Here is a 12,998-nt window from a genome sequence, read left to right on the forward strand (position 1 = left end):
CTGCATACTTTATCGGCAGGTAAAATATCATGAATCTCTTGGCACCACAATTGTGCAATTTTTAATTTTAATAAAGAGTCTTTCTGATATAAACGTGCCAAAATGTAGCATGCTCCGTGAGGCAAGATTTATCAAAATAAAAATGCCGTATATTTTTCAATAATCACCGGAGAGCACCAAATTCTTGTATATTTATTGGAAAAAAGCTCAAGATTATATCTGAAAAGTTTGACCGGTTTCGTGGAAATAGCGGGCTCACAATAGAACTTGTCCGCGAACTTTTCTAACACCCCTCGTATAGGATCAGTCCAGGTCACTATAGATACTGCCAGAGACCAGCTGTTAGTGAGTGCAAGGTAAGTGTATAGGATCAGTCCAGGTCACTATAGATACTGCCAGAGACCAGCTGTTAGTGGGAGCCAGGTAAGTGTATAGGATCAGTCCAGGCCACTATAGACACTGCCAGAGACCAGCTGTTAGTTGGAGCAAGGTAAGTGTTTAGGATAAGTCCAGGCCTTTTATAATGGACACTGCCAGAGACCAGCTGTTAGTGGGAGCAAGGTAAATTTTTCTAGATAGTCCAGGCCACTATAGACAGCTATTAGCTATTAGTGAATGCAAGATAACTCTGTTAGGTTCAGTATGGTTGTATTCTTCTTGGACTTCTATCATCCCTATCAAAACCTTTTTACTTGATACTTGTATTTTGATAAGAATACTAATCTTTAATCCAAGTGAGAATTATCTTTCTTGTCAGAAGGTCATTGAACCTTAAATTAAATTTGCTAATCCAAGAAACTATGTCCTTTGTAGAGAACAACTTTGGAGATTCTCCCTCAGTGACCTTAGCTTAGAGGAGAGCTTGGAATGGAAGTCAAAAGACAAAGAGAGTTGCGTGCAGAGGGGACAGCAAGAGGTATGACAAAGAGCATAGTCAGGAGATCGGGGTAGGGATGATGGTTTATTAAACAAAAGCATTGAAAATTAAATATGGATGCATTAATAAACATGAGCTATATTTTTGGAAGGTTGATGAGTTTTACCACTTATTTTGCCATCAAGAATTTGAAAAGAAGGAATCAATGTTGATCTGCATCTAAATGAAATTTAGATGACCATAACTGTAAATGTAAAATACAGAATATACAGTTGAACTTCGGTATCTCAAACACCAATATCTTAAATAATGGATATGTAGGAGTGATGTGGAAGTCCCAACCACTTATTCTTTAAGTATTTTACCCTCAATATCTCAAATCATAAGATATCTTGGAAGTTTTTCCTTGGTCCCATTGAGTTTGAGATAACAAGATTTGACTGTGAAAAGGTGAAGTAAAGAAATTTTTAAGGTCATGCAAGGTTGAAAACACATATGCAATACAATACAAATAATAAATGAAATTTATTCATTTATTTTATATATTTCATATTTCATTGAAAAATTCCCACCATTTTGCAAACACATGTTTAATTAGATGATGATACCAAGTATGTATCACTTGTCTACTTTTGATGCAGTATTAATTTACAATAGAGAGGTTTAGCAAACCAACGTGTACGCGTACGTGTACGTGTAGCACCAGAAATCTGTGCATTACGTCATCACTTTTGCTAATGACGAATTTCTACACGTATCTTCTTATGCAAATTACGTGTACATTGCCAAGTACACGTAAGTTAAAACTTGTAGCTTATAATTCTTTAACTGCTGTTTATTTTTCAAAGAGTGTGCATTTTTCTGAAACCTGAATATTTATTGCAAATACTGATATAAGAACTGAACGTCAGTAATTGAAAAATATTAATTTATAGGGAGTTAAAATTACAACATCTAGATTTTCGAAAAAGATTTTGACCGATTAAAAATATAAGAACTCTGTACAATCTTTTTCTCATAAGTACATGCATATATTTAATATGTAGAACGGTGATATACGTATTTAAATTATTGCTTTTGCGGATGATTTTTAAATGCAAACCACTTTTCATTTAAAAACTTACAAGTACAAGTACAAGTTACACTTTGCTAAACAAGAAAAAAATGTTAACGTGTACGTGTAATTCTAACTTGTAGTTTACACGTACATGTACACGTACAAGTGAGCTTGCTAAACCTCTCTAATAACTAAAATTAATCTCTTTTGTCTTCTCTGGATTTGATCCAGAATTTGATTTGTCAAAAAGGAGCAGATTTATGAGACTGACCTAATGACTATAAAACCAAATTCTACAAACTGTTGTCTTTTAATAGTTTAGAGTGCAGAGTGAATCATTCAATTTTTTTTCAGCCTTTTGTTCAAAGACGTCATAGCAAGCTTTTTTGAATTAATGGATGTTAGTTCTCTATGTTGTGCCATTGTCAGGAGTATTTTAACAAGGGTGGGGTTATTGGCATGGAAAAAAAAAAGACTTTAAAATTTTGTTAAGTGGATATAATATTGCGGTACACAATTGAATGGAGAGTAGTAAACTTAATTTAGCGGCTGTGGGACCATGTATAAGCGCATCAGAATTACGTAATCTTTTGCATTTCAAATTATACAAGAGAGGGAAGGTTAAGAACTTTAGGTGCATTTTAGAATTGTTGACAAAGTCTCAGTAAAGGAAATTGTAACCTATTTGATCAATGGGATTGCCAAGTGGTCAAACATATTTTCACAGATTTTTGGTCCTCTCTATGTCTGTTTAGTCACCGTTGATCATTTCAGAGATACGGCTTTTTAAAAGGTTGATATGCTTTTTTTCACACAGATTTGATCTACGATGTTTCCTGTATAGTAACAGCTATAGAGGAAGTAGTTGTAAAAATTATTTTCAGCAAGATAATATTTTGCAACACACCCTTCCCCCCTGTCTGTTGCATTAATGAATAGAATGGATGCATGGGAAGGGATGAAATAAGAGTTGTTTTCTGGGCAGTTCAATTCCGTGCATTAATGGTGCAGTGTATTTAGACAAAAATAAGAATTTAATTGACAGTAATAAGATACCAGCGAGTCACTGACGTGCGATTTTTTGCTCAATTGGTTTAGGGTTGAAAATAAAATTCTTGCCTTATAGTAATTATAGTAAATTTGCAGTAGTAATTGGCATTTGTAGAGCACATTTGATGAGAATGTAATACAATTATATAATAAAATGGCAGATTTAGTAAAGTTAATACAGTTATCTCATTTACTGAACACACCTGTAAACAAACTTACCGGTAATTATAATGAGTCCCAGACCTTCAGTTCTTGAGGTTAGATGGGTGAAAATATTTCTAAAGTATTTGCTGTTGATTCCTTAAAATATCTGTATATTCATAGTCAGTCATTTTTGTCAAATGAATTTTGTCCAGCCATACTGCTAATTATACAGTCTTGTTATAGATGCTAGCCTGGCTAAATTTAAACAAAAAAAAGTGTACATGCTTGTACTTAGTATTACATGTATTATGAACAAAAAAATAATGTGTAAGAGATGCATTTAATAGTGAAATACTGAAACTTATTCTAGTTAATCTGAGTTACTTGGATATTAATGTGACTCAATAGTTAAATTATTTATTAAATTAAATCTCTGTACTTTGTTTTTCAGAGTGACTGTTACAATTTCATCAAGATTTTACTGGTACACCAGGATGACATCTTAGTGTGTGGTACCAACGCCTTCAACCCATGGTGCACCTGGCGGGCGGTAAGTATCGCCGTGACAACACGAATCTCTTTGTAGGAAAAGTTCCCAGCAGTAAAAAATAAATATCCTGCTGTTTATATAATCAGAGGAGTTGTGTTCTACCATTTTATTGAGTGATGAAGTAAAATCAAGGAATATCTTATGTAATTCTTAGCTCTCATTAAGATGACCGAGCATCTGTTTAAGGTTTGAACTTTCTTAAAAGTTTTCGTAAAATTCCTTTTGTTCAGAACACAAACAATGGAACTCTGCTTGTAATATATTGATGGTATTCCCGATAATAAAATTTTTCAATTGAGTGTTTTAAGGAATTGTACAGTTACATTATATTCCTTATTTTTCGCATTTACTTATTATTGGGAAATCAAATTAATGTCAAATTGCGAAAATATGAATTTGCAAGTGGACTATTGATCACGAGACTTTACATTGATTTCAGCACCATAAAAATAAAAGCGAATAATTTTATTTCATATGTTTAGGAATTTACAGTAGCATTTAAAATATTTTAAAAAATTAGATTGTTACTGGTATCTTAAACAGCTTGAAAGTGTTTATTTATAATATTTGTAAACACAGAAACTAAAAATTTTAATAAATTTTAGTGTTTAATGTTCATTTAAATTAAAAAGAATGGGAAGTTTCAAACCACCATGTTTCTCAACAATTAAAGCATTTTTTGTCAACTGTATAAAATCCAGACTTTTATAATGTAGGCTGACAATCTGACAGAGATAAGGGAGACTATCTCAAATGCCTATGGATTCTGTCCCTTTAGCCCCCACCATAACTCGACAGGGATAATCACCAGCCAGCGGGACTACATCAGCGGCACCTCAATAGATAGTGCCGAGAGGATGCCCGTTATCTACCGAATCTATTCACACAGCAAAGAAAAACTCAGGACACAACAAAACTCCAAGTGGCTCAATGGTAAATGCACAAAGAACAAACTGGTCATGCATATTAAAGTTTTAAATCAGTATATGCTTGCAAAACTCCCAAGTGGTTCTGTGGTAGCTTTGAACAAACTGGTCTTTAAAATACTCAAACTGTCTTGAAAGGGCAAGTCTGCATCTGTTTGTTCCAGGAAATGTTCATCCTTGTCAATAGATAAATGTAAATTAAAGTGTAAGCTTATTGCCAGCTAAAATTCTGAATTGACAATATACAATTATGGGCTTCAGTGTAGGTTGATATGTGGTTATAAGGCCTCATGGCAATTGATATTGACCGAAGACACAGAAAGTGATAGCGACCGAGCCTGCTACGTAACTTTAGTGCAAAAGAACGGCGTGTTGTGCGATATTATTTTCCGCGGACGCGCTTTCACGTCGATATCACGAAAGGAGGAATATCACGTGATGTACTTTCAGCCAATGAAAACTACGAAAATAATCTTCTTATATAATATTAAATATTAACTTTTTTATTGGTAATTTTTTATACTCAAAACCTGTAATATTGAATATAGTTGGTCTTTTTTGCTTCATATATATGCATTCAGTATACAAAGGGCAGTAACTCTTATAAGGTATTTAAATTTCAGAACCAGATTTTGTATCGGCCTATGAAATAGACGACTTCATCTACTTCTTTTTCCGGGAAGTGGCCACAGAGTATATCAATTGTGGCAAGGTAAGTACATGTATATATTTATTAACTTTCTCTGTAAATGATTTTGCAATTGCCTTGAGAAAATATCACTAAAATTACCTGGTAATTTTAAACAGTTTGTGATACAAGTAGTATGCATAACAGTAACTAAATATCTAATTTTTACAGAGAATTTATGCAAGGGTAGCAAGAGTATGTAAGGTAAGTAGTTTTCAGTACATAAAACATATACTCTCTTAATTAAGTTACAACCTCAGGTAATGTCCCTGACCCACGGCCTTCTTGTTACACGACCCAAGTCTGATTGTTTCTTGATGTGAACTTCAAGTATATGCTGGGGTTATAAGACAGATTGTCTTAAATGAAATACTGTTTTTATAAGATTTTATAAGCTTGTAGTAAGTAAAATATCTTTAGAAAAAGAATTTTAATGCCTTGTCACAACTCAGGTTCTCAAAAATAGATGAAAATATCCCCCTCCCCCCAAAAAAATTTACTGGTGGGGGGAAAAATTCAAAATGAATTTTAAGAAACATCTGTTAGAGGTTTTAAAAAATGAGACTAATTATAAATTTCTTTTCATCACAGTCTGACAAAGGTGGAGAGATGTTTTTTAAGGATAACTGGACAACTTACCTGAAGGCACGGTTAAATTGTTCCATTCCTGGGGAATACCCATTCTATTTTGATGAATTACAGAGCACATACCTATTACAACACAATAATGAAACCTTGTTGTATGGAGTTTTCACAACCCCAAAGTAAGTGTAAAAGAAATCTATCATATGCTATAGTAAATACACAGTACTAGCTGTACTAATTTTAATGGAAATCTAGTACCTTTTTCTTACTTCTTGTCCAGTGTCCACTCATTATTACCATTAAAACATATACATTACAAATAGAATATTAACACCATACATGCTTATTGATGATCTTGCTTAATCAGCTGATGAGAAATTTTCACAAAATTTTGAGAGTGCTATTTTTGTAACACTTAACTGAATCTTAAAATTCGAGGCTCAAGAGAGTTGCTGTGCTCAACTTTAAACACTTATCTCCCAAGAAGCTCAGATAGTTTATTTTTCCACAGGAGTTCGCTTACCTATCAATTTCACCGAAATTTTCAGTAAATTAAAAAAATAAGCAATACCTATAAAAAATTTTTATAGGTATTATGTATTTTTTTAATTTACTGAAAATTTCAGTAAAATTGATAGGTACGCAAACTCCTGTTATTTTTCATTCAGTTTATTCATCTAATGAAATTTATTAATCATGATTTTGTTCTCCATTCTTTATAGTAATGCCCTCCCTGGGAGTGCTGTGTGTGTATTCAATATGTCCTCCTTCACTGCTACGTTCAGTGGACCATTCAAATACCAGGAGAATGCCAGGTATGCCTGGGAGAGACATTCAAACAAGGATCCCCTCCTACGGGTAAGGAATACTGTGTATATGAACACTAAAAATAATGGATTTTTGTGGAGATTAATTTTTGAGGTTCATTTACCTAGAAAAAGGTAACCAGTTGAATTTTAATGCATATCTCAATTGTGGATATCTCCAATTTTGTAGAGATATCTCAAACATGGATATCTCGAATACCATAGATATACATGTATCTCAAACATGGATATCTCAGATACCATGGATATATCTCAAAAAAGGATATCTCAGATACCAAGGATATATCTCAAACATGGATATCTCAGATACCATGTATATATCTCAAACATGGATATCTCAGATACCATGTATATATCTCAAACATGGATATCTCGAATACCATGGATATATCTCAAACATGGATATCTCGAATACCATAGATATATTTCAAACATGGATATCTCAGATACCATGGATATATCTCAAACATGGATATCTCGAATACCATAGATATATTTCAAACATGGATATCTCAGATACCATGGATATATCTCAAACATGAATATCTCAGATACCATGGATATATCTCAAACATGGATATCTCAGATACCATGTATATATCTCAAACATGGATATCTCAGATACCATGTATTTATCTCAAACATGGATATCTCAGATACCATGGATATATCTCAAACATGGATATCTCGAATACCATAGATATATTTCAAACATGGATATCTCAGATACCATGTATATATCTCAAACATGGATATCTCAGATACCATGGATATATCTCAAACATGGATATCTCAGATACCATGGATATATCTCAAAGTAGTGACCTTACCCATGATCAGATCAAATATATTCAAGGAGCATGATCTATTTTCTTTGGAAGCAATTTTGGACACAATGATGAAATGTTGAGTACTTATATCTTTATTTTAAGAATTATCAGTTGGAACATTCATGTTTCAATACCATTTTCCCTTTTCTAGTGCCCAGGTAGCAGTACCCTGAAAAGAGCCTCTCAGCTGACAGAGGATCTGACAGATATGGTAGAGGATCAGAACAAGTATCAGATGATGGACACTGCAGTCCAGCCTCACTCTCAATCCCCCGTGTTACTGGGGCCGTCGGAAAGGTCAGTCTAAAAGCCTCACTCTCATCACCCGTGTTATTGGGGCCATCGGAAAGGTCAGGCTATAAGACATGGTCATCAGTCACCTTACCTCAGACACTGCCCCACAAGGCAGATGTTTACTTTACTTTAGGCCTAGAAAAGCTAGTCTAAAACATAGTCATCAGAAATGACTGATTCACACTATTAAGCACTTGTCGCACTTTAATTATTACAAAGAACAATGTAAAGAAAGCATGCCATACCAATTATCAGAGGTTATTAAATAAAAAATTGAAGAGAAAGTGATATTTATACTCCCAAACGAACAATGAATTGGAAGTCTGATTTGATACATGTATTAGAAGAAATTGACTGTCACTTTACATTTGATATTTAAAATTTATTTTAACAGTATTTTCATAGTTTTTCATATTCATTTTATTTTGATTTTAAGGTGTTAATTACATTAAATTGAATTCAAAATGTATTACCGGTAAACTTCTTGTAATATTTAATCTTTGTACTTCAGGTGGTCCCATGTGGTGGCAGACACAGTGGTGGGGAAGAAAGGAAGCTACAATGTGATCTTTGTGGCCACCACTTCTGGTGTGATCCGTAAGATGTTAAACCTACCGACGGAGAAGGAACCATGTCTGATCGAGGAAATCAAAGTTACTCCTAACGGAGATCACAAGCCAGTCAAGCAGCTCAGAATCTCAAAAGAACATGTAAGTTATAGACTCCTAATGGAGATCACAAGCCAGTCAAACAGCTCAGAATCTCAAAAGAACATGTAAGTTATAGACTCCTAATGGAGATCACAAGCCAGTCAAACAGCTCAGAATCTCAAAAGAACATGTAAGTTATAGACTCCTAACGGAGATCACAAGCCAGTCAAACAGCTCAGAATCTCAAAAGAACATGTAAGTTATAGACTCCTAATGGAGATCACAAGCCAGTCAAACAACTCAGAATCTCAAAAGAACATGTAAGTTATAGACTCCTAATGGAGATCACAAGCCAGTCAAACAGCTCAGAATCTCAAAAGAACATGTAAGTTATAGACTCCTAATGGAGATCACAAGCCAGTCAAACAACTCAGAATCTCAAAAGAACATGTAAGTTATAGAGACAACTTAATCTGGGACTGTCAGTAATGCTTGCTATTTAGATATCACCTAAGCATCACACCAACTATTTCACACCTTTATTCATACAAGACGTGAAAGTTGCTGATCAATCAGATCATACATAAAAATTATAATGTATTACATATTCAGTCTTAGTAGAAAAGCTTTAGATGATTGTGGTATTTTCTGGGATAACTTCCATGAATTATGTCTTTATTTTTTTCAGAATGCCCTTTATGTGTTCACTTTAAGAAATGTGATGCGAATTCCATTATTCCGGTGCTCCCGATTTACTACAGAGAGGTATGTCTAATGTCTGAAAATCTGATGTCAGAGAAAGTTTTGACAAACCTTTGAAATGGCTTCTGTTTTATTGAATTTCATGCCTAATTCTGGTAATTATTTTAACATTCTTTTCTCTATTTAGCCTCTGTCTGAATGCCATGGACCCCTATTGTGGATGGGATTCTGGTACGGGCCAGTGTTCCCCAGCCCCTAATGGGGACCCCACTTTGTCCTTCTGGAAACAGGATGTGACATCATGTCCTGTACATAAACACCCAGGTAATACACACCCTTTTGTTATTTACTAAAAATATTTACCATAAATTACACAAAATTTATTTTGTGTTTTTGCATTGTGTCAAACAGTGTCTTTCTTTGCAGTTTCATGAATTTTGTAATGTTGTTAATTGATAAGTCTTTTAAAAATTCCTTATTTTATTTTATTTTTTGGTAAAAAAAAAAGATATCTTTTTAATCAATGAACTCAAATGTTCTGACTCTCCAACAAAAAAAAATCATTAAAAACCAGCCTCCAAGAATTGCTCTTACAAAAATGAATAAATCCCTTATGATCTTTGCATTGATGGTTGATTGTTTAGTTGATGGACAGTGGTCAGCTTGGTCCCCTTGGACCTCCTGTAGCCAGTCTGGAAATGACCCCGCTTCTGGGAACTGTCTGTGTAGATTGAGGAGCTGTGACAGTCCACCTGCTCTGTATGGGGGTCAGCCATGTGAGGGATCAGCGGTTGAAGTCGCCAATTGTACAAGTAAGTCAACTCCTACCTACAGAGACTTGCTAGGCAGAAGTCAATAACCTAACTTGTGTTTCCATAATGGAGAACTAATTTTGTTTAAAAATAAATTTAAAAATAACTGATTTTTTTTCAGTACATGGCCAGTGGTCTGACTGGACATCATGGTCCAAATGTTCCACAACTTGTGGCAGTGGTCAGCAGACCAGGTCAAGGTCATGTTCAAACCCACCGCCCATGAACGGGGGAGAGGATTGTAAACCTCTGTCAAAGGATGAGGAATTTAAAGCATCAGTTCGCCCCTTCTGTGTGGGCAATCCAGCCTGTCCTGGTAAGAGGGTTTTATGGGCAGCATTGAATCATCTTAACCACATACACTCATATGTGGGCAAAAAAATATATGCTTAATTCAATCTTTGGGTTTTAAAGGCTAATTTTTTTTCTCTAACTAGATATATTTAATATCTTTTTATTCTTTTTCTGTCTGTTTTGTGTACAGTTAATTTTTGTCACATACCATAATTTTAATTTTAAAGCACACAAAAAGAAAATAGCATACAGGTTAAATTCTATTTCTTAAATTTGTATTACTGTATACAGGGAAATTTTCGCCCCCGTTTTACTTTTGCCCCTTTCGCCCGACCCTCATTTTGGCGAATTTAAAATGGGGCCAAATGAAATAATACAGTATAAGGCCAAAAAAAATTAATTTCTTGGCCCGACCCTCATCTCTTCCAAGGGTGCCTCATTGACCCTTTTTATTGCTAAATCAATAAAATAAAAACAACAAATCACCTCGAGGTTTTGTACAATGTAAAAAGCTGCCTCATCATGTTTTGGGGGCAATAAAAAGTAAAAAAAAATGAAATAATACAGTATAACTTCTTTAATAAAACTATGACTGGGCGAATTTAAAACGGGGCAAAATTGTTTGCAAGTGTGAAAGGGCAAAAATTAAACGGGGCGGAAATAACCCTGTATACAGTATCACCCCTTTCAAACCAGCCAATTTGATAATTGGTCATTTTGTTGCTGACATAATTTACCTGTAGACCCCCCTGTGGATGGGAACTGGTCCGTGTGGACCCCGTGGTCAGATTGCACAGCTAAATGTAACGGGGGAATCCAGAACCGACGCAGGACCTGCACAAATCCCCTACCTCAGAGGGGTGGCCTCCCTTGTGCAGGGAACACCAACGAGTGGCGCATGTGCAATAGCTACAAATGTAAAGGCAAGTCAGAGTTTTCTTAATCTTAATCATTTATCTTATTCCTTTATTGTTTGAGTTATATCAAAAAGATGCTTGTTGAATCTTTTCTGTGACCATTTGTCAAGCTTTCTTTAAAGGAAAATCAGTTTATTAACAAACTTTGTACAGTAAATCATGATTAAATTGAATTCATACATACTTGATTCATGAACTTAAATATTGGATAAGACAAATTACGTACATAAATTTTCAGAAATAATCGACTATTTTTCTCAGGCTTTTTTGCTGTAAACATGTTTATTGTAATGGAAAAACATTGTATTTTTTCGTTTTACTAATATGATTTTTTGATGAAATGGAAAGCATTGTAAAAGACAGGAGCTACATGCCTGTTAAAAGTATTTAAACTATATATATTCAATTATAGATCAGCAGAAGCTGACGCGGTGGACGCCTTGGTCCAACATTAACCAGACAGCCAGCGGTCACTGGGAGCAGAGGTACCGCTTTGTCTGTACAGCGAGTGTACCTGACCCAGATCTCATCCGGACCAGTCATCTCAAAACTCACACTCGCTTCTGTCTGAACTCAGACAGCTCATGTTACAAACCAGGTGAGATATCAGATGAAATTGACACAAAAACCCCGCTAGATCGGGCAGTACGAAAGTTCTGCAAACACAGACGTAAACTCTTCAACAAGTTCTGCAACTGTCGGACGCTGGGCGTGTTTCTTATATGTACTAGGTGTTCAAAATATGGATGACCCATGGTGAATATTTAAATCTAGGGTATTTGTTCTAATGGTCTGGACTCGGGGAGAGCCAAACCTCAGATTATATGTCTCACTGCCAGGATCAAATAAATTGTCCCATATTTTCATACTTTTAAACCACGGAAATGAAACCAGTGACCTTATACTAACAACGTTCACTAGAAGTAGTATTAGTGTTTGTGTGTGCTTGTGATTTGAGAATCATTCTTGAGATGGAGATGTAGGCGGAAAAGTCCAGGCATGATCATTCTAACAAAGGTAGAGACAGCATTTGTGATGGTTGATTCATTCACTAACTTTTGCTCAGGATAAATTACACCAAGAAGAAAAGAAGTTAATCAACTACAGCAAAGAATTTACTTTGCAATCGTTTTATATTATCATTTTTTGACAGAATTGCAAAACAACAGAACACAGAATTTTATTTTATCATATATAGATATAAATAATGTACATTTAAGAATAACATGAAGTCCAAGATGGGACAAATAAACATTACAAAGGGTTTAGAATTGTAATTTTTTTTGTATGTTGCATGATCATGTAATCCATATCATTTATGGTAGAAATCTCATTTTCATTAATAATTTATGTAATGTATACAAGTGGTAATTTTTGAATGTGCAATATTTTGTGCTAAAGGTTACGTGGGGTATTATGATTTTTATCTGAAATTTGTTGAAGGTAATTAGACCCCGTTTTTATGGATTTCTAGCTTTTTATAGATAGTAGGGACCCCACCCCCAACCCCAAGCACACAATAGGCAGTAAAATTGTACAGAAATTACCACTTCTCATCATCATTACATTGTATGTATGTTTATGTGTATGTGCTGTCAAAGTGTGCTCCATATTTAACTACAAGCAAGAATCCTTTTTTTAGAATTCCAGTGCAATATTCACATCATTAAAAAAAGGCACAATGTGCTGTCACCTGGTTAAATGTTGCCATACTGTTAGTATTTTTGTACAGAGCCTCTTGTTATTATGTAGATATTTTGTTATTTATTTCAGTTTTGTTATATTCTCATTAATA

At 34.5% G+C, this 12,998-nt stretch overlaps 1 protein-coding gene across 1 annotated transcript in view; it reads left to right on the top strand.

The window, feature by feature from the left end:
* LOC134257204 (semaphorin-5A-like) overlaps positions 1-12,998 on the top strand; it is an 86,743-nt gene that overhangs the window by 65,029 nt on the left and 8,716 nt on the right. Inside the window, exons 7-21 of the mRNA XM_062739844.1 lie at positions 814-916; positions 3,580-3,678; positions 4,395-4,611; positions 5,228-5,316; positions 5,464-5,496; positions 5,884-6,056; positions 6,600-6,735; positions 7,686-7,831; positions 8,340-8,538; positions 9,167-9,243; positions 9,368-9,504; positions 9,825-9,992; positions 10,114-10,308; positions 11,030-11,209; positions 11,616-11,801. Coding sequence (XP_062595828.1) covers positions 814-916; positions 3,580-3,678; positions 4,395-4,611; positions 5,228-5,316; positions 5,464-5,496; positions 5,884-6,056; positions 6,600-6,735; positions 7,686-7,831; positions 8,340-8,538; positions 9,167-9,243; positions 9,368-9,504; positions 9,825-9,992; positions 10,114-10,308; positions 11,030-11,209; positions 11,616-11,801 — 2,138 coding nt within the window. The remainder of the gene's footprint in view (positions 1-813; positions 917-3,579; positions 3,679-4,394; positions 4,612-5,227; positions 5,317-5,463; positions 5,497-5,883; positions 6,057-6,599; positions 6,736-7,685; positions 7,832-8,339; positions 8,539-9,166; positions 9,244-9,367; positions 9,505-9,824; positions 9,993-10,113; positions 10,309-11,029; positions 11,210-11,615; positions 11,802-12,998) is intronic.

This window comes from Saccostrea cucullata, unplaced genomic scaffold (assembly GCF_032062105.1).
Source record: "Saccostrea cucullata isolate Sc308-1 unplaced genomic scaffold, CSIRO_AGI_Scuc_v1 ctg1046, whole genome shotgun sequence".
Taxonomy (NCBI): domain Eukaryota; kingdom Metazoa; phylum Mollusca; class Bivalvia; order Ostreida; family Ostreidae; genus Saccostrea; species Saccostrea cuccullata.